Source organism: Micropterus dolomieu, linkage group LG01 (assembly GCF_021292245.1).
Source record: "Micropterus dolomieu isolate WLL.071019.BEF.003 ecotype Adirondacks linkage group LG01, ASM2129224v1, whole genome shotgun sequence".
Classification (NCBI taxonomy): Eukaryota; Metazoa; Chordata; class Actinopteri; order Centrarchiformes; family Centrarchidae; genus Micropterus; species Micropterus dolomieu.
In genome coordinates this window covers 42,034,451-42,057,056 of record NC_060150.1, presented here as the reverse complement: position 1 = coordinate 42,057,056, position 22,606 = coordinate 42,034,451, and the positions used below count along the sequence as shown (strand labels likewise).

General features: G+C 43.7%; 1 protein-coding gene and 1 long non-coding RNA gene across 6 annotated transcripts in view; one reads left to right on the top strand and one right to left on the bottom strand.

Moving 5' to 3' along the window:
* Positions 1-247: 247 nt before the first annotated feature.
* LOC123959346 (rho GTPase-activating protein 21-like) overlaps positions 248-22,606 on the bottom strand; it is an 83,262-nt gene continuing 60,903 nt past the window's right edge. For 4 of the 5 annotated variants that reach the window (XM_046033674.1, XM_046033524.1, XM_046033595.1 and 1 more), the window contains 19 exons: positions 22,549-22,603; positions 16,831-18,838; positions 11,669-11,818; positions 11,484-11,586; positions 11,231-11,267; positions 10,796-10,915; positions 10,317-10,616; positions 9,331-9,395; positions 9,026-9,174; positions 8,757-8,899; positions 8,303-8,461; positions 8,062-8,140; positions 7,870-7,943; positions 7,552-7,641; positions 7,343-7,468; positions 7,195-7,236; positions 6,871-6,976; positions 4,377-4,408; positions 248-3,059 (listed from right to left, as the gene is read on the bottom strand). In XM_046033674.1, the coding sequence (XP_045889630.1) occupies positions 1,392-3,059; positions 4,377-4,408; positions 6,871-6,976; positions 7,195-7,236; positions 7,343-7,468; positions 7,552-7,641; positions 7,870-7,943; positions 8,062-8,140; positions 8,303-8,461; positions 8,757-8,899; positions 9,026-9,174; positions 9,331-9,395; positions 10,317-10,616; positions 10,796-10,915; positions 11,231-11,267; positions 11,484-11,586; positions 11,669-11,818; positions 16,831-18,838; positions 22,549-22,603 (5,506 nt within the window). In that variant the 3' untranslated portion in view covers positions 248-1,391. The remainder of the gene's footprint in view (positions 3,060-4,376; positions 4,409-6,870; positions 6,977-7,194; positions 7,237-7,342; positions 7,469-7,551; positions 7,642-7,869; positions 7,944-8,061; positions 8,141-8,302; positions 8,462-8,756; positions 8,900-9,025; positions 9,175-9,330; positions 9,396-10,316; positions 10,617-10,795; positions 10,916-11,230; positions 11,268-11,483; positions 11,587-11,668; positions 11,819-16,830; positions 18,839-22,548; positions 22,604-22,606) is intronic. The other variant, XM_046033440.1, reaches the window with a different exon arrangement.
* Positions 9,449-10,950, top strand: LOC123959607. Its single transcript, XR_006822351.1, has 2 exons — positions 9,449-9,545; positions 10,329-10,950. It is a non-coding gene; the product is annotated as an uncharacterized LOC123959607 (long non-coding RNA).

Sequence of the window (22,606 nt, the reverse complement as noted above, 5' to 3'; positions counted from 1 at the left end):
GGAGAAGTACCTCTGAATTACCCGTCAGCCACACACTGATTCCAATTATTATCATTTTATGTGCATATTTACTTTTCTATTACTGCAGTAAACTAAGCATTAGGCTACTTTCACTCAATCAATGTGACCATTTGTCAGTAAAAACACAAAGCATAAAAATAAATACTTTGGCAAAGATTAAGACTTCTTTTTATTCTTTACAAATGTTTCTAGGGTGAAAAACAATGACAGCAAACTGACACAAGGATCTAATAAAGATTATTTATTTCCAGTGTTTGTTGAGGGAGGGCATTGCACCCATGTGTTGCCATGTTCACCATTTCAGAAAACAATGTCTCATGCAGTTTTACAGATAAAGTTTGTTGGGGTTTTTTTCTCCCAGGTTTTAAGCGCCCATGCATTTTACTGCACTTGAAAAGATACAGAAAGGGGAGTAAAACTATAACGAAATACAGACACAGACATATGAAGTTGGACGCTCTGATGTCGCCGTGAAAGACCACAAAACAAACCTTCTCTGGAATGCCTGTGACGTTATTTTCTCCTAGAAACTGTCGGTAAAAACAAAAAACAAAGAGGCACTTTTTCTTTTTGAGATAAAAAGAATTCACACATATGTAAAAACTGACTTTTTGGGCTATAACTGGACAAAGTTTTTGGAAATAAAAACTACTGTACCAAGCATTACATACTCTAGTATCAGCATTTCATTACTGTTTGTTTTTATTTTATTATTCAGTCTTTAATAAAACTATAATAAATCCTCCGGTCCTTTGAGCTAATATCTGGCTGTTGTGAGTGTACTGTGAAAACACAAACTTCCCACAGCACCCAGCTCAGAAAGCAGCTCTCAGTTACATCCACATACTTCAAGTACAGGCAAAAAAAAAAAGAAAAAAAGAAAAAACACATACATGTTGTTTTGAAAATGACAACATTGTCACAAGCAACTAGTGTTAGTCCAAAGAGAGTAATACATTCTTCATACCGCGTATAATAGGAAGAACTGATCCGTGATTCCTTGAAAAAAGGCTTCCTCCTGCATTCTTCAGTCTGTTTATGTCCTATTAACACCACACATCATCTGCAAAGTCGCATTCTTGCGTTTGTATGTTTCCATCTTGCAGGAGGAAGTCAAGAGTTTTTTTTTTCCACGTCTGTTCCAGTATGGCCAACAAGTCAGTGGAAATTACACACATCATCTCTTCAGCATTATTCCAGTAACAATCACATGAGCCTATACACAGTATGTACAGTAGATACATAAAGTACACTATGTAGAAAAATATTGTGCAGTAACCTTCGCTAAAATACCCACATTCATACTTTAACGCATTCATACTCTGTTTCTAATCCTCTCAGACACACCGGACAAGACCACGCCTGCCGTTTCACAGATACTGGTAGAACCGTGAGCGGACAACTTGTGCTCCAGACAGTTTGTGTGGGTGAGCGTCAGCACCGAGGCTGGCTTTGTTTTTGCCTTGCAGCCCGCTACCGTTAAGCTGCTCCCCTGCTAGCGGCTGTGCGCCCGGGGACGCAGAAGGAGGAGGTCTTTCAGGAGCTACGTCCTGGGCGTCTGGGTGATCATCCTCAGGGACGGCTTTGGGCGCAACCTCACCGCTCGAATCAGAGCCTCTGCACCGCTCGCGAGCGATCCAGTCCCGGATGGAGAAGTCCTGAGAGGAACATCTGGGCTTGAGGCGGTCCAGAGCTGACAGTTCGGCCGCCTGGTCCACCCCGCCCTGCTCCCTCCAGTCGTTGATGACCGCCAGCTCGGCGAAGTCTCTCTGCCCGCCCATGGTGTGCCTCCGGCGGATGTTTTTCTTTTTCCCGCGAGCGTCCGGAGTTCGGCTCTTGTCGGTGAACATGTCATCAGCGGATGTGCGTAACCTGAATTTGAGCCGCTCTGTGATCTTAAGGTGCCAGGCTGGTTCGGAACGCTCCGACTCGCTTCGTGAGGACGAGCTGAGGCTGCTTGTAGACCGCCCTTTTTTCATCACCTCCAGGACTCGAGAGAGACGGGTGGATGAGTCCGCTCTTCCCTCGCTACGCTCCCCACTCCCAGCTACGCCCTCCACTGATGATTCGCTGTCTGTTTTCTGTCTCAGGGACCACCTCCTGGAGAGGGTGTCGCACTCAATCATCCTGTGTGACGCGAAAAGGCGCCGCGCTTCCAGTTTTGGCGTGGTGATCCCCTCAGCTCCTCCACCTCCTCTTGGTTCAATCTTTTCCAGACTCTGCTCTGGGCAGGGTGTAGACTGGCTGCTGCCTCCGCCTGGGGCAAAAACCGGGAAGTCGCTCTCACTGTCTGTCTCCATGGGTCGTCCCTCGCTAATGAGCTCACTGCGTTCGTCATCTGCCTCCTCGCCGCCCTGCAGCTCTGGACTGAGCGCGCTGGATTCAGCTCCAGTCAAGAATGTGATGGAAGAAGTTGTGGAGTAGTCTGAGGTGATGGAGCTCACCTCTGCGCCGGCAGACGCCCCTAGACCTGCTCCCAGTCCAACACATGCTCCTGCAGTAAGATCAGCGGGCGCTCCTGCAGTCCACTTTTTCGGTCTTGAACGTGGCACCGACGCCCCAGAGCTCATGGTCCCGAGGTCTGAGGTGTTTTCATCGAGCAGGGACGGCGGATCCGACAAGGAGGATTTCGCCTGAGGAGCTGTTTGGTTGATTTTTGGGGAGGGGGAAGGTGAGTGGTGTCTGGGTGGAGTCTTCTCCTTCAGGAATAAGGAGTTTCTATGCTCTCTCTTGGCTTTAGGTGTGAGCTCCACGGTTCTCCCGTTCTCTTTCCTCTCCTCTGCTCGTACTGGTTGCTTTGCGTTGGGTTTTGTGTTGAGGCTAGGGCGAGTCTCGCTCTGTACCTCAGTCTGCAGGCCGTGGTGGTTCGGCTTCTGGCCAGGGATCTCCTTTTTGGGGAACACAGCGTCCAGTTCATCATCTGAGCTGCTAGGCTGCGGCTTCTCCTTTGACTTCTTTCTTTTGCGGCTGGCTGCAGCAAAGATTGAGGAGACCAGGAGGTCTCGACTGCACTGGTCCTTCCCTGAGCCCCAGGAACCCTGCAGACAGCGACAGAGACAGGGAGAAAGAGAAGAGAAGAGAAGGCGGAAACCAAAATGAGTATTTTTGATGCTTAGAAACACAAGAATGGACCCCTGCCTGGAAACTTAAACATGTACTCCACCTGCTCCCATGAAGCGCCACAAAACGAGGGAAGTGGACAGAGAGAGGAACATTAACAGGCGTCGTTAACAGGGAGCAAATTGTTCTTTTCATGCCAGGTTTAAACCAGAAGCAGGAGAAGCAGTAGCATGAACTGAAGCATCCCCGCACAAGCCTGAACTCTGGCATGACTGAGCTGAAGAAAAGCAGCCACATAACAGCAGCGCGGTGATGAAAAGCACCTGCTTTTTGCTGATGACACAATCTGATTTTGTTTTATCTCATAAGAAGCAACTGCTTTATCCCTGAGCTTCTCAGCAGCCACAAGTATTATCTTCAGTGTGTCATGCAGCTTTATGAAAAGAGGCTGTGGCTCACTTGATGTGCTTATTTAGGCCTCGTGGTATCTACCCATGCAGATAGTTTAGATTTCCTGGTTTCGAGATATCCATCTCTGAAATTTCTGCTTCCACCCTGACACTATGAACGTGTTCTCCCACCACTGTTAAATGACAGAAACAGCATCCAGGTCACTCGGGGTGATCCACAGAGCAGGTTGTCATTGGGACTATTTCTTCAGTAGAAAGTAGTTCCGATGAAAACTGTTCTTATGGTCTGTGAGGTTACCGAGAGTAAATATCCAATAACGGCCTGGTGAACAACAGCATTATGATATAGAGTAAACACAACAAACAGAAAACAAAATGGCTAAAATGGTTAAAATACCATGTTTTTCATTGTATCCTGAGTCATTTCATGCCACGAGTTTTAGCAGCAATCATATTGTGAGAATTTGTTCCTCAGTTTCTGACTCTTTGGACGATTTAGGACAAGTGACGAGCAAAGATTTTACCATGACTGTGTCATTTTGGGCTATCCAGATGTATAAGGCTCTTAAAAGGGACATTTTTTGAAAGTGATGATGCTGCTGATTTACTTAAAAGTACTTTTTCAAATGCTGAACTTCTATTCAATTGTATTAAGGTGGATGCAGAAAAGCGAGATATCTATATAAACATGGCACCTGTAACCAAAACCTAGATACCACAAGGGTTAAGTGAACAACTCTTCAAGTGTAAGCTGCGATAAGTTTATTTGATGCTGATCTTGACCAGAGGCGGAGGTGCTTTTTCCTGCTCGTCACCTACCTCCTGTCATCCTACACTACACCAGCGGCCTGAGACTGTTAACACTGGGCAATCTCGCACACTCACCTTTGATCTAGCGGAGTCACTAGTCGGTGAATCTGTGGGTAAAAGCGAGAAGAGAGGGACACGTTAGATGATTTCACCACGCAGACGGTCAAATGTAAGAAGTGCAACATGGTAAAGTGAATCAGGGAGAACAAAAAGGAGAAGAGAAACATGTCGGTGAGAATGATTACGTTGAGAGTGAAAACACAGAACAGACACGACTGATGATAAGGGAGCACAGACATGAGCAGACAACAGGCCATGCTTCACACGGGGACAGACGAGCTCTATGTTACACTCAGGTCCTCATCTAGCTGGCATGTGACGTTCTTCCCCAACACATCACATCAGTAACCCAAACACAGGATGGATAGCTAACCTTCCCTTTCTTAGTCATACCGAGTGCAACGTAAGCAACAAACACAACAAGTACATTTAACAGCGAGGCAGTTAATGTATCATGCAACACAAGGAATGGCGACTGATTTGTGAAGTTAAAGGGGAAGTCCAGGTATGCAGGTGTGAACACTATCATGACATTAACTGATAAAAAACATCTGAAACCACAAAGAGAAATGGCTGGGGATTGTTTTAAAATGTTCAAAATAGATTTTAAGTTTCTCTATAACCGTATAATCTTTTTTTTTTTCTTGTAACAAAACAAGCCACAGATGTCAAATATTAAATGTGGTTGAAACTAGCGGTTCCCAACATTTGTGGCTTAAACCATCGTCATGTCCTGTGGAAACTATCTATCTAGCTATCTACAAAATGGAAACAAGTAAAAATTCAGCTTTGTAACAATGCATTTTTTGCATCTCCCAAGGGGTTTTAAAAAGATATCTTTAGGTTAGGAGCAGTAACTCAACACTAAAGGCTCCAGTTTAATTGAAAAAATAACATTTGGATGGTTTCATCAAAGAGTGACGTTCCCTTCTGAATTCTTCAGTATTTTACAAGAAACAAAGTGTAAACGTTGCGTAAAAAAGTTTTTGTTTTGTTTCTCATTTAATGGCCCAGTTATTTTCCCACAACCCCTTTGAGTCATCTTGCGACAACCAAGTTGTGAACCACTAGTCTAAACACAAGCAGCCTTACAAGAACTTACAAGAACTGACAAAATGTTTCATGTAGGTCAGGAACTATCTGATCAAAGATGTAATCAAGATACTCAACCATTACTCAGCGTTACGGACAAAATTTTACTATCCAACCTCACAGATAAGACTTAAATTCTTGATTTCAACTATGCTTTTTCGCTGATGTGACAAAGCAACGTGAGGTGACAACAGTGAGACGGCGATGACACAGACGGCTATGGAGGGAACCATAAAACAAAAAGAGAAGTGACAGGGGGGTCACAGAGGGGCTAGCTATATGAAAAGAGAGGACACTACATGAGAAAGAGAGTGTCAGCAAGGAAAACCTATAATCAGTCCTCACCTGCTCTATAATCACATCTACTTATGTCATCCTTCGTTTCTAGCTAAAATTTGTTTTTGTTTGTTTGTGTGACATAGCCAAGCCCCCCTATACACCCCTTACAGTACAGATGATGCCACAATATGCAAGTGCACACTGACTGGTGACGTAGAAACCATACCATGCTATCTCTCCTTTTGGCAAGCTTGCGAGACAGTGAGGAGAGACAGCGGAGAGCCTTTCAGACAGTAGCACCGGCCTGTGTTAGGTATACTCTATAGACACTGCACAGTACCGTGTAGCCGCTTCGCTTCCCCTTTTCCTCACGGTGGCTTCGTTTTAAAGCTTATTTTCTCTCTTTGGCATTTCTTGCGCTCAAAAGAACTGCGGGTTCCTGCAGACTAGGCAGCTACACTGGGGGCAACAATCCTCCTTCTTCCTACAGTTCCAGCTGTCCATCACGGACATTATAGAGTCCATCAGTGTCATCATGGTGTGATAGACTCCTCCCACTTGGCCTGTGTCAAGATCAGTATGTGTGAATGCTGGGAAAGCCTTTAGGACACCCGACAGAGCCTCACTAGAGACAGAGGAATCAGAGGTCGCCTTTCACTGTAAAAACATCTATTTCTGACGTGGGAAAGAACATGCCTTATTAGTGCAACAGTAGGCAGGATAAGGGGGGCGGGGGGGCACAGCCCAGGTGTGTATTAAGGGGCAGAGGGATGTTTAAAAAAGGAAAAGGACATCTGAATCTATTAAGTGTTTAAAATACTAACAAAACAACCAGGAGGGGAGATAAATCTCTTGAAGCAAATTAAGAAGCGTAACAATTTATTGCATCCTTTTAACTTTCAGCGATGCAAATAAATTGCCCACTGAAACCAGCACAGGCATTTGGACTCATGGTTTGCCATAGACACTTCTATCTAGTGGCAACAGCCAAAGAAGCAAAGGGGAAGCTTGACCCAGGGAAGAAGCAGCGTTATCATCAACATTTGTTACTACACCGGTCCCTCTTTGACCACAGCAGAGAAAGGATAGAGAAAGGTTAACCCACCAAAGAGTTGGCCTGCCAAAGGCAGCGTGTTACCTGATACTTCACCCTGCGATGTGCCTGTACGGCCGATGTTGGTGAGCAGGTGGTCGATGTTGGGGACGGGCTGAGACTCCACCGCACTCTCCTCCTGGGACATAGTCTGAGAGGAGCAAACGTAACACAGTTAGGACCAGGTTCACAAAGATGTTGTAGAGAAATTTGCCAATCCCCCATTGCGTTTTGTATATTTATGCATCTGAATGAATTTTTCCTTTTTGTGACTAATTAAGTATTTTGAATTTAAAGGAATTGGATACTTAAAGTCAACACTAAAAGGAAGACAGAGCTAGGAGAAAATAATGGCAGGTTGGTACCCACCACTGGATCGCAGTTTCCCTCTTCAGTGAAAAACCAGTCATACTACAGGAAAGAAAAACGCATTCAAATTTAAGTTGTTTTTTACATGTGAAATTGTGATGTGATTTCTTAAAATAGCTTAAATAGCAGTTGAAGATCTGATGCTCACATTTTGAATGAGGGCCTCCACTATCCTGTACTGGTCTGGCATGTGTGTCACCATATGGGTCATGTTGTCCTCGGTGGTGCGCACCAGAGTGGGACCAAACACGATGGCCAGGTTCCTCGGTTCCATCTAACGAACAAGAAAGCCAGTTTTAGTTGTACATTTGCAAATCTTTCATCAAAACTAACTTAAGACATTTGTAAGTTACACACCTTATTCTTCTCTGAGTTTTCAGCTACAGTTTTGAGATGAGCCGAGAGGAACTTGAGGGTCTCGTAATGATGATCTGGCAACTCACGAAGCTGTAAGTAAATAGGAAACATAACAGGTGGGGACAGAATTACAATTATTAACAGTTTTTTGATGCATTTTATGAGAACGTTATAAGGTTACAGCGCTTCAGTACATGTTGGGAACAGGTTGCAAAAACAAGTAAATGAATAAACAATTTAAATAATAAAAATAAAATATACCAAAAACAGAACAATATATTACTAAAAAAGGATGAAATTATTGTCAAATCAACTCACCAGCCTCTTGAGCACTTTGAGTCTCTCCACTGGGTCCTCTGTTCTGTTGGCCTCTATAAAATCTGCGTACCTATCTGGAGGTAGCAATGAAAAATTAGGATGGAGGTGAAACACAGTTATTGCTTTACAGGATTGTAGTTCTCATTTACGGCCACTAGATGACATGCACAATCTTTTGAAAAATCAACCTACCATTGGTGAACAACGGCTCTGGAAGTTTCCGGAAGAAGGACTTGAGTAAACTGCTGATCACATTCAGGTCCCTCCATTTCTGTAGAGCATGAGATTAGGGTATGAAAAATATTTATTCAACTTGCACGATGATGAAGAATATGTCACATCCACCATCGAGGTGCTGTAGCTCTGACTAACGCAACGTGAGACTCCAAGGAGAGTTTAATTAAAGCAACCATCGATCGATAGTGACACTCACATCATCCTGGATATCAATATCATTCATGCCCTTGTTATTGAGCTCCTCCTGCATGTTGGAGATCGCAGCATTGTTTCCTGGGACTCTGTAAATGCCCGTGTACTCCAAGCCCCTCTCTTCCACCAGATTACAACAGACCTCTACAATCAGAGGCACGAACTAGAACACAGAGAAATGCAGAAAATATTTAGCTTGCTGGACAAACAGTACGCCGTTACCACGAGGAGGAAAGGTGTAGCCAACATATTTAACAAATCTCACTTTAGTAAAAATGTATAAAAGGAAACAGTAACATACATTAAAACCCTGAAATGTCTAATACATATGCAAAAAATTATTAAGAAGAAAGACTTTATATTTAGACTAAGATTTTACAAGCGATTAGGATTTTCAAATTTTCCCTCCGCAAATGTATCCATTATTTTTGGTGTTTTTGTTACAAATCACTACAGACCTTGTTGTTCTGTGCAGGGGGACAGTCGTCCAGCCTCACTCCAAAGGTGACTCCAGGGGACGGCTTTTTCTCGAAAGGTTTCCTCATCAGCCCCGGGATGCCCTTCCTCCATGTCCCTTTATCTTTGGGAGGGCTGGTGTCATCTGCACGCACATGGCAACGTACAGTACAACGAGAACGCACAGGAATAAGACATTTACATGTTTTTTTCCCTTGCAAAATACATTACAAACAAAGAAAGTATTATATCTAATTGTTTCTTTTCCTACCTTTGTGCATGTTCTTCCTTTCCGGCTCAGCTTTGGGTGAGTGTGGACTTGTCGCTTTGGTCTCTCCTTTACCTCCCAGCAGCGTCTGTCTGATGCTTAAGGACTGGCGTGAGGGTCTGGGCGACGGCTCCGTCTTGCTGCCTGTTGGGCTGCATAAATAAAGATTATTATTATTATTATTATTATTATTATTATAAGTCAAGAATGTAAAACACAAAATGAGCTTTCCATTCAGAGCTAACTATCCAGCACTGTGTGAGATGGTCACCCACCTACTCCCTTCCGCCCCGCCCCTTTGTCTTTACCTCATCAAGGTGTTGTACTCTTTGATCTTCCTGCTGATGAGGTCATGGCTGGTGAAAGCAGAGTTCTAAAAGGAAATAGGAAAGTGGAGCAGAGCAGAACGGAAAGAGGACACGATAGGTGAAGGATAAGGAATCAGGTGTAATTGTTCCTCCATCCTCTTTGCCATTTATAGGCCATAAGGATCTCTATATAACCTGCTGCTATCAGGTGACAGGTAAGACCTTTGGAAAGTGTGGTGGGCTTAAATTTCTAATGGGGGGGGGGGACTCGCCTATTTTAAGACACAGTGGAATAAGCATTTAGCAGGAAATATCCAAAATCTGTTCTCATTAGAAGCTTGATAATGTGAATGTCACCGGGAAGACCTACAGCAGTGATCAAAACCTATACCTGATGAAAACACTGGGCCTCTAAATCACTTATTTTTCTGCTCAGTTTGTGGGCAACTTTCATTCACAATTCACACAACGGAGCTTCAGGTCCTGCTGTTCGGAAATCAGCAGATGATCACAAATTTAGCAGTGTAAAGAGTGTTATTAGGAACGTGAAACCAATAGACGCTTACACTTCTTTAAAGTGTGACATGCGAGGAGGCACAGGGAATGAGACAGTCATTTTAGGACAATTGTGCAGTAGGCGACGTCACACAGTCAGGTGTTATAACAGAGGATGTTCACCTGGATAGCACCCTGCATAAAGACCCTGAGGCAACGACCCTTTTGACAATTACTGACCTGTATGAGCTGCCATGCTAAAGTATGCCGATAAAAGTAACTTGTCAAACAATGACAGGGATATTTATTTTATTGTTGTTATTTATGATGTTGGCATATTTAAATTATATTAATATTCAAACTCATTCAGATTAGATGCAGCAGGTCCTGACCCCTCTTAAATCTTATTACTAGCACTCTTGTAGATGCCACCAAGGAATGAATGTGTTTGCACGAGTGGTTCTTCCAGAGTGCTGATGTATAATTCTCACCTCCTCATCCAGGTTGCTGTTCTCCTGTATGACTCTGATCCAGGCCAGCATGTCCTCCCTGTCCTCAGCCTGGAACAGGTACTCACAGTCGGACGTGGTCAGCCGCAGCACGTTCTTACGCTTTGTGTCGCTGTATGAGATGTCAATCAGGCAGGCCTTGATGCTGATTGGCAGGGGCTCGTCCACTGCTTGGCAGTTGGCGTGAGCCTGCCCTTCCTTTTTGTCTTTATATAGGCAGAGGTAGTGGCCTCTCAACACAGCGTACATTTGTTTCCATGGACGCATACCCCCTCCGACTCGCTGCAGAAATAGGTCATGAGAAAGAGACGAGTTTTACAAAGCGAAATAAAGGGACTTAAAATGTAATCATCATAAAAGGTCATAAAACCAAGTAATTCAGTAGGTCCATAAAGATGTGCGCTCTGCTTTCTGTGTCATTATGTGAGACATATTATGTGATGGCTACAGATAGCTCGCACCTTGCTCTTGTCTGTGTTAAGCTGCTTGAAGTGCAGCAAACCCTCCTTGGTGGCGTCACAGAAGACGTCCGACGAAGAATCCCTCCTGGACCCTGAATCTTCGGACGACCTGTCCACAGCCTGCAGCGGAATAGAAAATAACACATAGCCTCAAAGACTGAAGTGTTTTGTTTATGGATGGATGGATGGATGGATGGATATAGAGAAACAGAGGAATACATAGAAATAGACATTTTAATCAATTATTTACAAAAAAAAAAAACTGATGTTGCTTTTGCAGCCGTCCCTGTTTTACATTTTTAGTTTTATCTACTGGGTGTGAACTAATGCGCTGATAAACCTTCATGCAGGAAATGCAGATAAACCTGTCATGTGGCAGGCGAGCACAGCTGGCACTAAACAAACTTTGATAAAAAAAATGAGGATTGCACTCACCTTCCTAAGACTTTTCAGACCAGGTATCAAGGACCTCCTAAACAGAACAGAAAACAATTTTGGTTGAAAGTATTCTGAAATGAGCAAAAGCAAGAGAAGCTTGAGGATCATACAGTGCGTGAAATTTTTGTTTTTCAATGAGATATTAATCATCTGAAAAAGAGATAATAAGGGGTATTTTTGCTTATATTTTAAATTCTCCCACTCAATCTTTTATTCCCGTTTGTGAAGACACTATTTTGGTATAACTTACCCTCTAATTTCTTCCCGGTAGTTATCCAGGCCTTCATCATACGACTTGGACCGCTCTGTTTTAGTACCAGAATCTGACTCAATAATTGTGAGACGGAGAGAATCTATTAAGAGAGGGTTAAACAATTATCTGTAGCTGTTCATAACGTGTTAGTTCATTCATCTGCTGCTTTGACGTGAACATACCTTGATCATGTGACAGCTGGCGTCGAATGAGGGGGGATGGAGAAGTGGGGCTGGGTGGGACGGTGGTGATGATGATGGGCGCTCCAGATATCACAGCAGAGGCAGAGACGTGTGTGCTGTCCTGTTCAACACTGGGACTGGATGGTTCATCTGAGGACAGACACAGAGGAAGTTTGTTACAGTGCAAGAAAACACTGAGCATTTTAGCTTAGAGCTGCAGCATGCCTGTCAAGCATGAGGAAGTGGTGTGCACGGGGCGAGTAAAAGCGATAATGTTACTCTAGTGGCATCTAGTGGTGAGGGTTGCAAATTCCAACCAACCGCTCAGCCCACAGTCACCCCTCCCTTTGCAAGCGCGTATGAGAAGCTACGGTGGCCAACACACTACTGCTACTTCTTCTTCGTAAGTATTCAACGTAGTGACGAAATGCGCTCTGTAGAGCAGTTCGTCTGTTTTGGGCTACTGAGGAAACATGGCGGCAGAACGTGGCGACTTTCATGTTAGGGGACCAGAGGTGTATGTTGATTGAAATGGCTCATTCTGAAGTAATAAAACCATAATGGTTCTTTATACACCACTGAAAACATACCTATGTGTATTATATTTCATTTCTGTCAGTAGATCCTCAGAAATACTACACACTGGGCCTTTGATGAGTATGAAGGGCAGTGTCTTTTTTTACAATATTACCTTTTGAAAAACACAAGTGCAAAAGTGTGGGGAACGGATTTAACAGTGTGATTTACTGAGAATCGTGCGTTTAACATCACTACTTACAGTAGTAACCGACCACTGAAACATCACCTTGTAGCTAACCTTGCTAGCTACATTTGTTATGTGAAAAAAAAAAAGCATTCACGCCTGCAACATCAACTATATGGCGACGTTTGCGGTACAGCAACCCCAGAAACCCCAGCCAGCCCTTTCTCTAGTAACACTAACTTTAAAAGTGGAAATATAGCTAGATTACTGTTTGCTAACTCACACCAGTTGGCTGGTGCCAATTTGGCCTCTTATTACATTACATTAAGCTGACGCTTTTATCAAAGCGACTTACAATTGCTACACTTCAGAGGTCGCACGCCTCTGTAGCAACGATCGATTAAGTGTCTTGCTCAGGGACACATTGGCGGATGGGTCAGAGTGGGAATCAAACCCAGGTCTCTCACACCAAAGGGATGCGTCTTATCCATTGCGCCATCACTGTATGTAAGCTAAGAAGCCAAACAGGGTTTATTAGAATGAAATAAGTACAATTTGAAGTAAATCTCTAATAATATTAGGACTAACTCTACACAGGTATGATCACATTTCGGTATACATATATTCGCTCGGTCTCCCAAGCACTTGAACACAAGTGTAATGTGACCGTAATTAACACTAGAATAATGCAGTTTGTTTATTTCCATGTATTTCTAACAACATGAATCATTAGTTGGTGAGGATTCAGATTTTTTTGCCTGGAACGTGTCAGCCACAGACAGCATTTTAACTAACTCACTGAGCTATTTTACTACAAACTTTCAAGTGGTACGGTTGTTATCGCAACTAAAAGTTTGACAGACGTGGCAACACAAACTAAGGAGCGGAGAGCTAGGAAACGGTCAACTACTATTAAATGGGATGATGACTAGGATTACGTCAAATTTTAAATGAAATCATCCAAAAACAAAGTCTAACTACTAACTTATCTATGCCGACTCAACCTGAATAAATATTTCAGCAGACAGCAATAAAATGCTGTGATAAGGGCACATGGAGCTAAAGCAAAGTGATGCAGACAGAGACACAGTCAGCCAGCAGTGTTTCTGCTCTGATAAACTGGTACACACCTTCCCTTTTGAATACACATGTACAGGTAGTCAGATAACATTACATCATCACAGACGAGGGCGTGTCATAACATCTGATATGCAATATCAGCATGATGGCAAGCCCTAAAAACAAATTAAGAGAAGCGTACAATGAATTATATCTGCGGTGAAGCAGTGGGGAAGCATGTAGGTACCTAATGTAGCACAAACAACGTTAAGTGTTAAACAATTTTGCTTTTGCTCTACTTTATTTGAGGGTTTATATATTTAGTGCTAAAACACTGCACTTCTTACTTGTCGCCGTGTGATGTGACACCTTTGTTGAAATGTGGTTTCAAAGTGTTATAAATACAACTCTTATTTAACTTAATAAAAACCCCAGTGCCTTCACACTGCCGTCAAAAAGAGCTAAAAAAAGATCTAAATTATTAAATTCCTCCACGTGATGTGAAACATTCAATGGCACAACTTAATAAGAAACATATGATCTGTTCACTGCTTGTGCTGTGTACAGATTACTGCTGTGAAACCTCAAAGACATCTCCCATGACACTGCAAACCTCATTTCTGCCAAACAAGGCTGATTCATTTAATCACTTGTTTGTATACCTCCAATCCCGTTTCTGGGAACTCAGCGGCAGTCTGTGACGTCTGACACGTCCAATTACAATTTATTTTTCAGTTGGAGACATCAAGACTGACTTAGCTTTTAACGGAAGATGCAGATCCATCCACATTTTTTGGCTGAAATATAGATGAAAAGATCAAAACCACTCATATCTAAGTCTGAAGCTACAGTCAGGAGATGGTAGGCATAGCTTAGCATAAAATAAAGGGAAAATAAGGGAAGAAGCTAGCTTGTCTCAGTCCCAAGGTAGCAAAACCCAACCTATCTGTCAGACTATTTCTTAGATGAGCGCAGTAACTTTCTGTTTTTGTTGCTCTGATTAAACAAACAAGATACAACAGGTTAATAAGGGAGCTTTAGAGGTCTTGGTATGTGGACTTTTTTACCTTCTGACTGAGTCAGGCTAGCTGTTTCCACCTGTGAACCAGTCTTTATGCTAAGCTAAGACAACCGACTGCTGGCTATAGCTTCATATTATGTGTACAGACATGAGAGTGATATCAATTGTATTTCCCTAAATGCTGAACTATTCCTCTAGGCCTATAAATCTTCAACCATTTTATGAGATCAACGTGACAAAAAGACAGCTTTAATGTTTTCCCTTTAAAGCACATAACTCATGTTTAACACAGGACACTGGGAAGTGCTAAGATCTTAATCTAATGAGCGAGAGTGGAGGTGTGTTTGTATATGCAGAGGCAAATCGGGCCTGAAGAGGATATGATTAACCCCCGCAGTTTCTGGGACATGACAAAACACAAGAGCTGCTCTCACTGGTTGGTGATGAAGACACAACTGAGGATGCAAGGACGAGTTCAATCTTGTCAGGCTTTGGTAGCCGATATGTTGGCAGAGATAGCCTCTTCAAACCGTATTAAACAACTTCACTTTAAACACCACAATGAGTAAGTATAGAGCTCAGTTCCAATTGGGCGCATCTGCTTTGTTATGAATGAGGTTTCTGAGAAAAAACAGCAAAAAAAAAAGCCCATCATGAACATGAGGGTACGTGACATTCTGCATGTCCTTCAGCAGTACCAACTGCGTTCTTTTCCCAGTACAAAATGTTTGCCAGACACCTGATGTACAGCAGTGGTTCCACTTATTGTTTGGAACTGTACTATGAAATCTAATTGAAGCAGATTGCTGCAGGGGCGCTCTTATTTCTCTGTTATGTCACAGTCCATTTGGATGACGTTCCGAGGTTTCTCTTGCTGTACAACACTGGGGGAAATATGAGACTTTGGTGTATGAGTTGTAGAGCAGCTCTCTGTATGTGTGTGTGTACCCAGTGAGTGATTGTTTCTGTGCTGCCCTACTCGGCTGCCAAAGGGTGGTTTGAATACGTCATGGTTTCCTGCAGTACAGTGTCACGCTGTCACATAATCACTCACCTGACTCTGTCATCAGGAGTTCAAAAAGCCACAAGGAACCAATTTATTTTGGCATTTATATAACTACATAACATGTTCTGCTGTGACAGTAAATTGAGTAATGTACAGTTTCATTTAAATTACACTGCTTTCATGACCTGGGACAAGTGGTTTCACTGGCAACATACTCAATTACACAGGTTATTTTTTATTCAATCCAACACTTTTCAAACAAGCAACAAAGTTCTCAGGGTATTTCCTGAGGGAGATAACCTTCCCATTACCTCTGATGATCCACACAACATATTCACGGTGACTTTTGGACACAATAGATTTCCATGAAGTATGATAAGTAGGGCAACAATGAACAGGCTTAAACTTGATTGCTGATGCGTTTTTGTGATTGAATCCTCCCTGCAGCCGAAGGAAGCTTCGGGCTGCTTTTTTGTACCTTGGTTCCCATTGAAAGTATCCACAAAACAGGAAGATATTGTAAGTGCAAACACATTTATGTACCCGCATAGCTAATATTGGGCAGAAATACCAACCAAGTGTAGATTTTGAGTTAGGAAAATAATGAGTACAGCATACACAGACACACCCTCCTCTCTTCTGAGAATGCTAGATGTATTAGAGCATGTAAAACCTCAGATCGAATTTCACAATGGAAATACTATCCAGCATATGTAAAATAATGGCCACTTGTAATGTATATCTGCTGTATAAGTATTATTAGTTTTTCCATACATGTGCCAATACGATACCCACATTTCTTTACAGATACCAACACAACACTTTCCCCTCCTTAAATTGAGGAATATAAATATGTTTTATTCAAAGCCGTTTTTTTTTTTTTTTTTACGAAATTAGCCAATTTTTTATTTTTTTGCATCAGTATTGTATTGTTGTAGTAGCACAAGCAGCTCTACAGGGACTTCCCTCAAATAAAATCCAGTCTAAAATTTCCTGCATTGCATCTGCTGATTTCCTGACTCAAACAAGGAAATGTCAGATCAATACGTAAACAAGATTAAGATCTGGCCAAGGACTTGATGCCAACTTTTGGTACTAAAAAAATGCTGGCCGATACTCAAAAATGATTTGAGATTTGAAGCCCAGCCCTAACTGGATATGTCAGAACGTCCATGTATTATGCTTTCAGCTAAACTTCCATTAAAAGAAAAACAAAAACCTCAAGAGTCTGCCATGCTTTCATGCCTAAACATACTCTTTCACTCACACAAACACATGTTTGCTGTGTCGCCCCCCCCCCCAGGACTACTCCGTCACTGCTGTTGCTATAGAAACGGGAGGAGTTTAATAGGAACACATGAGTGTAGTCTTACCTATGAAGGGGATTGAATCCAGTGAGTCATCCAAGTTGTTGGAGCCAGACTTTTGTCGTGTGTCTCCAAGCCTCCTTAGATGCATCTCCCTGCAGCTGTCATTAGACATCCAGCACATAGCTCCATCTGCAGAGCCGGCCTTCACCAATGGTGGTGACCTATGAGTCACTCCGCCCTGTTTGTCATTAACAGCTAGTACATAGGAGGGAGGGCGAATGTGAGGAGGACCAGAGTTTTTATCCCTTCTTAGGACAACCACTGTTGCATCCGGTCCTTCTACACCCTCTGCAAGACCGCCATTGGTCCGTACGTGGGCATTTGTGGAACTGGAGGTTTCTCTGACTTTTGGCTTTTGGGTCACAGCTCCATTAGTGGTGGAGGAACCAGAAGAAGAGGCAACAACTGCACTTTGTAGTTGTCTCTGCATGGGCAGTTTAGAGGAGGTACCAGAGCAAGAGGAGGACCTGGCTGCCAACCACGCTTCTGACCTGCTCTCCATTTTCAGACTGTCAGCCCTGCCTCTCAGCTGCAGGTGCAGAGGGGAGGAGTAGCCCAGGTGGTTGCCCAGGATGTTAGGTCTTTGATCTTTAAGAGGGTCTGTGGTTTTAGTGGAGGATAAGGCAGGTGAATGGTCTGAGATGGAGTTTTTGACAGGCAGACGAGATGGTCTCATAATGAGGCCGTCTGTCCTTGATGGTAGTACAGAATCCGTCGTACCTTTAGTAAACACAGGAGCAACTAAAGGCAAGTTAGATAATCCACTTCCTCGCCCTTCTTCCTCCTCTCCAGTGAGACTCCTGTTCAGATGAGGTAAAGCTCTCAGGGCTGCTCCCTGCCTGCTAGCTCTAAATTCCTCTCCACGGCAAAGCAGTAGCCTGTCCTCCAACCCTGCCCTATCTCCAAAGACAGCCCCACCTGGTTCTCCAGGCTGCTGCCCCAGGTAGTCACAAGACCGTGCCCTAGGTTTGGTGACTCCTGTGGGGGTGGAGAAAGGCAGAGCATCCTCAGAAGCACTCCGAGGCCAATTCTTGATTGGCATTGTCCTCTCTGTTCCACCTCCAAGCCGCTCTTGGGAGGCGCTACGTAATGGAGTCACTGTAGTGACCCGCCGACTTGCATCCACCCCGCGGTCATTGGAGGTGCTTCTCTGTCTGATCTGGGAGCCCAGTGCCCCACTGGTGTTAGAAGGAGGAGGTGTACGTTGCTGGGCATAGGCGGAGCTGGAATTGGCAGCGGCACGCAAGCTGTCCAAGCGCTCCTGGATGGTGCGGCAGCCATATGTGTGCAGCCTCTTGGCGTCAATATAGTCCTTATAGGTGGTGTAGTTTTTCCAGTCAATGTTCTGGTGTGGAGAGGTGGAGGGGGCTGTGGGAGAGGGTGAGTAGTGGTTTGCGTTGGGTGAGATGGCAGTGGAGAGCGTGTCTGGTGAGGCAGGGGTGAGAGGGGCTCGTATAGGTGGATTTAATATGTCAGGATAGATGGGGCTGGGCCTAGAACTTGAGGAAGGGGAATAGACTGGGGTTTCTGTGGCACGGGAAGAGGGGTACTGCAATTGCGCACCCCCAGGTACTGAGGGAATAAGGGGTCTGGGTCTAGCTGTGCCAGACTCTGCTGAAGGACTGTACCGGTTTTCTTCTGTCCTGTGGCTGGGTCCAGCCCGAGCCACCCGAGACCCCTTGTCAACTGGATCAGGAGGCATGGCCACAGTCCTCACATTCTCATTATAGACACACACCACTGTCTGAGACTTTGACGTCTGTTGGGGTGGAGGAGATGGCGGAACAGGGATTTCCACCCGGTAGCTCTTTTCTGTGGCCCCCCCTCGTCTTCCTGTTCCCTGAGCCGGTCCTCGGGGGGTCTCGCTGATTGTGGCCGGCTCTGATGTCTGGGCCATGCCCGCAGCCTTAACTTCTATCCGAGGGTAGCATATGGGAGGGGGCTCAGGGATGTTCTGGGCATTTCCGCTGTACGCCTCATTCCCTTTGAGGTATGCATCCTGGGAATACGCCTGCAAAAGATTACAGGACATTATGTCACTTTGGTTGCTGAGAGGTTGGAGCGCTGAAATAGATCACATTAAACCCCAGAAGAAAATCACACCCAACCTGAGAGAGGATACATTTACTTTCCTAAAAGACAACTGCCAAACAGGGAGTGCTGTAGACTCTGTTTGTGAAACTACAGCTGAACTTGGTGCAACCTCTTCTATCACTAGACAATGAATTTACTGCCACATCTCACCTATGACTTCATCTTCTGCCACATCTCACCTATGACTTCATCTTCCTCTGACATCACAGCTTAAGTGTCAATCTTTAATTTCTAAAATACCTCAACTGCACCACGGCAATGTGGTTGCTCAGATTTTGAAGGTAGAGAAAGAGTGGTAATTCACTAGTGCCATTTATTGACAGATTGAGTGTTTGTGTGAGCTGATGAGATTATCAACAAGACAAACGCTGTTACAGCATTTCCTCAGACAAATGTAAGAGACAGATAGACAACTGGATCCAGCCTGTCTAAGACAATAAAGCAACAGCATGCTAAACGTGGACAACAGCGCTCCAGTTCTATTTCTCCAAATTAAACACAACAATCACTCTGTTAACAGTTTCTCAGTCTTTTCCTAGGAGACTGCAAACAAATGTTACAGTATGCCATGATACAAATTAACTGGCCTGAGAAGCAACAGATGTGGAAGATTGGGAAAAAGGGATAGCCAAAAAGGCAAATAAGCAGAAGGAGAAGGCTGGAAAAAGTCCAGAATAAACCCGAGGAGCCAGGGGTGAGGATTAAGCTGGCTGGGGCTTACCTACCTTTGGTACCGGAGAGTGTGCCCTGAGGCATGATGAGAAAGTGAACGGGGGGCGCCTCTGTCTACCTTTGGCAGCTATTGCTACTTCTGTCAGCATGGCTCCACAAATCTACTGTGACTGTAGCAACTACGGTACTTTCCTTGATTAGGACTTGAAGAAAAACACTTAGATTTAGCTAGTTATAAGCCTGCGCACTCTCCGGTGAATTATCACCACAAACGGCTTCAGAGAAAACTCCTCGTTGCATGGTGAACATGCTATCTTTCCTCATCCTTTCAGCGCACAAGCTCTTGAGAAAATGAAATGGGGAGAGTTGTGGTGCTGGACTTTAATCGATAGCACTCTACCTGAGGTGTCAGGTTACAATTGCCCTAACAGCGGCAGCAGTAAGTCTCCTCCCTTTAGATCTGTCACACAGTCAAATAGAAAGAAATTTCCTGAATAGGGAAAGTACAGTGCTAAATGTCTGACATATGCACTCAAGAGCATTCGTTTTTCTAGAGCACACACATCTCCCTCAGCATGCTATCCAGGAAAATACAAACAGATTACCTGCATTTACTAAACTACAGTACACACAGAGTGTACATACAAAGGAGAGGAAGTATATTTGAGTTTTTAGGGGTTTGCCAGCTTCTGTATACGCAAATACTAGGTTTTAAAGGTGGTGAAACATTTCATAGGAGCTGTGAGTCATCAGGAAAGAGAACTTGCAGGAAAGAGATTAGTGTAGTTTCCCTTCTTACCAGAGCAGTGATATCCCTGGAAAACTGCAGTCCACAGATTAGAGAAGTGCAAGCAGAGATAAAAAAGGGAATAAAGAGAAGTAAACAGGTGAGCATAAAGAATTGAGAGGTACAATGCCAATGATGGAGGTGAGACAGGCAACTTTCTGACTTCAGCACAGGCTAAAAATACATTCCTCTGTGGGAAGGCTGTGCAGAGGCCTCAAAGTCGTAGTGGAAGAATAAGAAAGAAGAAAAATAGCAGTGAACCTCAGCAGTGTTGGTGTCCTTCTCAGACCTGAATATCCTCTGAGGTGCTGTTCATCCCCATTGCTTCCTCTTCTTACCCCACAAAACAGCGGCGAACACAAAATAACATTGGCGAATGTATTCCGCTGGCTTTCTCTCTCTCAGCATACTCAGCATTTCTTTCCTTTGCTCTGTCAGTCTCACCTGCTCACTGTGGTACCTCCCCTCCCCCCCTCTGGCTTCTCAAGCATCTCAGTGGCACTTTGACTACAAATAATCTCTGCTAGCCTCTTTCTGCCTCTCTGGCAGCCTTTCACTCATCTGTTAAGATGCTGCTCTTTCGTATGTGTTCATTTCTGGGCGTGCGTAGCAGCATGCTTGCATGATCTGCACTGCCTTCCTCCCTCACTCGCCTCTGTAAACAGTGAGCTGAAAAGAGTCATCTGACTGCAGCTGCACTCCCTCTGGTAGAGAGTGGGCTCAATGTCTCCCAAAACAGAACAACAGACAAACATGAACACATTTAAAAACAGACATAGATGCATCTACAGACGCCACCATGTAACATAATAGACAACTGGTGTGTTTCCCAGTATGCATTTCCTTTGAGAGCAGCAGCACTGAAACTGTCAAAAATCTTTATTTCTTCTTGTATAAACAGAACACAAAAGGCCACTTAGAGCATTGTTTAGGATTTGTATTGACTAATTACATCAAAACGAATGACTTGATTGTGATTCTGATATACATGTAAAGCAATGTAATAGATTAAATAATGAGAAAAAATATACATATACAAAGAGAAGCATTTGACTGTTAACTCACATCTTGTATGCTACTATCCTCAACTTTACTTTGTTACAGAGATTCATGGCTCATTATGCAGTTTAAACCCATAAATTATGTCTAATGGTAGCCAGATTTTGAAGAACTGTAAATAAAACAACAATCCCTAGTTGGAACATCAAACAATGTATTTAACTTTTGTTTTCCTCAATGGGGAGAAACCTAATTGCTTCATTTGAATCCCGCAGTCTTGTGAGTGCTCAGACTCATTCCAATATGCCAAAAGCAAGTTTCTGTGGCTTTTGGTGAACTGCGGCCAAGCGAACAAACTATGTGTGGAATTTAGCACGGTGGGATCTGACTCAGTTTCCTGCTCCAAGAGAAAATTTCCCAAACAGAGGTGAATAACGTGTTGTGTGACGTGGCCAGGTGCTGGTTTATTCTCTATATCTCCGGGGCTCTGAACCCTAACTGACGGCGTGGGCTAGCTGTTTGCATCAATGAGCTCATCGGCGTGATGGGTGGTGTTGAGCTGTGGCAAGAGGTGTAGCTCGGCTGCTCATGCTACTGTTTTTTTCTCATGGTAGGTATTGCTTCATCGAAAGTGTTCTGGCCTACGCTTGAAGGAACACTTTCGCATCACTTTCTTGATAAAAGTGAGAAGACAAGATGAACGTAATAAATGTGCATGTCCGTGCATTAAATACTAGGGTCAGGGCACGTTTGTCTTAGCATAAAGTTTGGAAACATGCGATAAACAGCTAATCTGGCTTTGGAAAAGTTCAAAAACACACTTGCCAATAATGTAAAGGTCGACTAATAAACAAGTTTGTTTAACCTGTAAACAGAAATGTAAAAGTGATTTTTGGTTTTAGGGGTTGTTACATGCTGGAACTATTTCTTGGTTGAGTGCAGTGATTATATGGAGCATCCCTAAGTCTTGTCATCGCAGTGAGGTTGCCAGGTTTGCAAACATTTTTCCTGTACACAGACAAAAACCTGCAGCACAGAAGAATTCAGCGAATATCTCCTCATAGCGGTCTGATCACAGATCTTTTATGCACGGTTTGTAACTGAATAAACAACAAAAAAAGAGCATTTCTGAGCACACTTGCAATATTTACTGATGAATGAATGCTTACCAGCTGCAAAATGTCCTCATCTTTTGGCATCACGCAAAGTTCCAGTGAGGCATCGCTG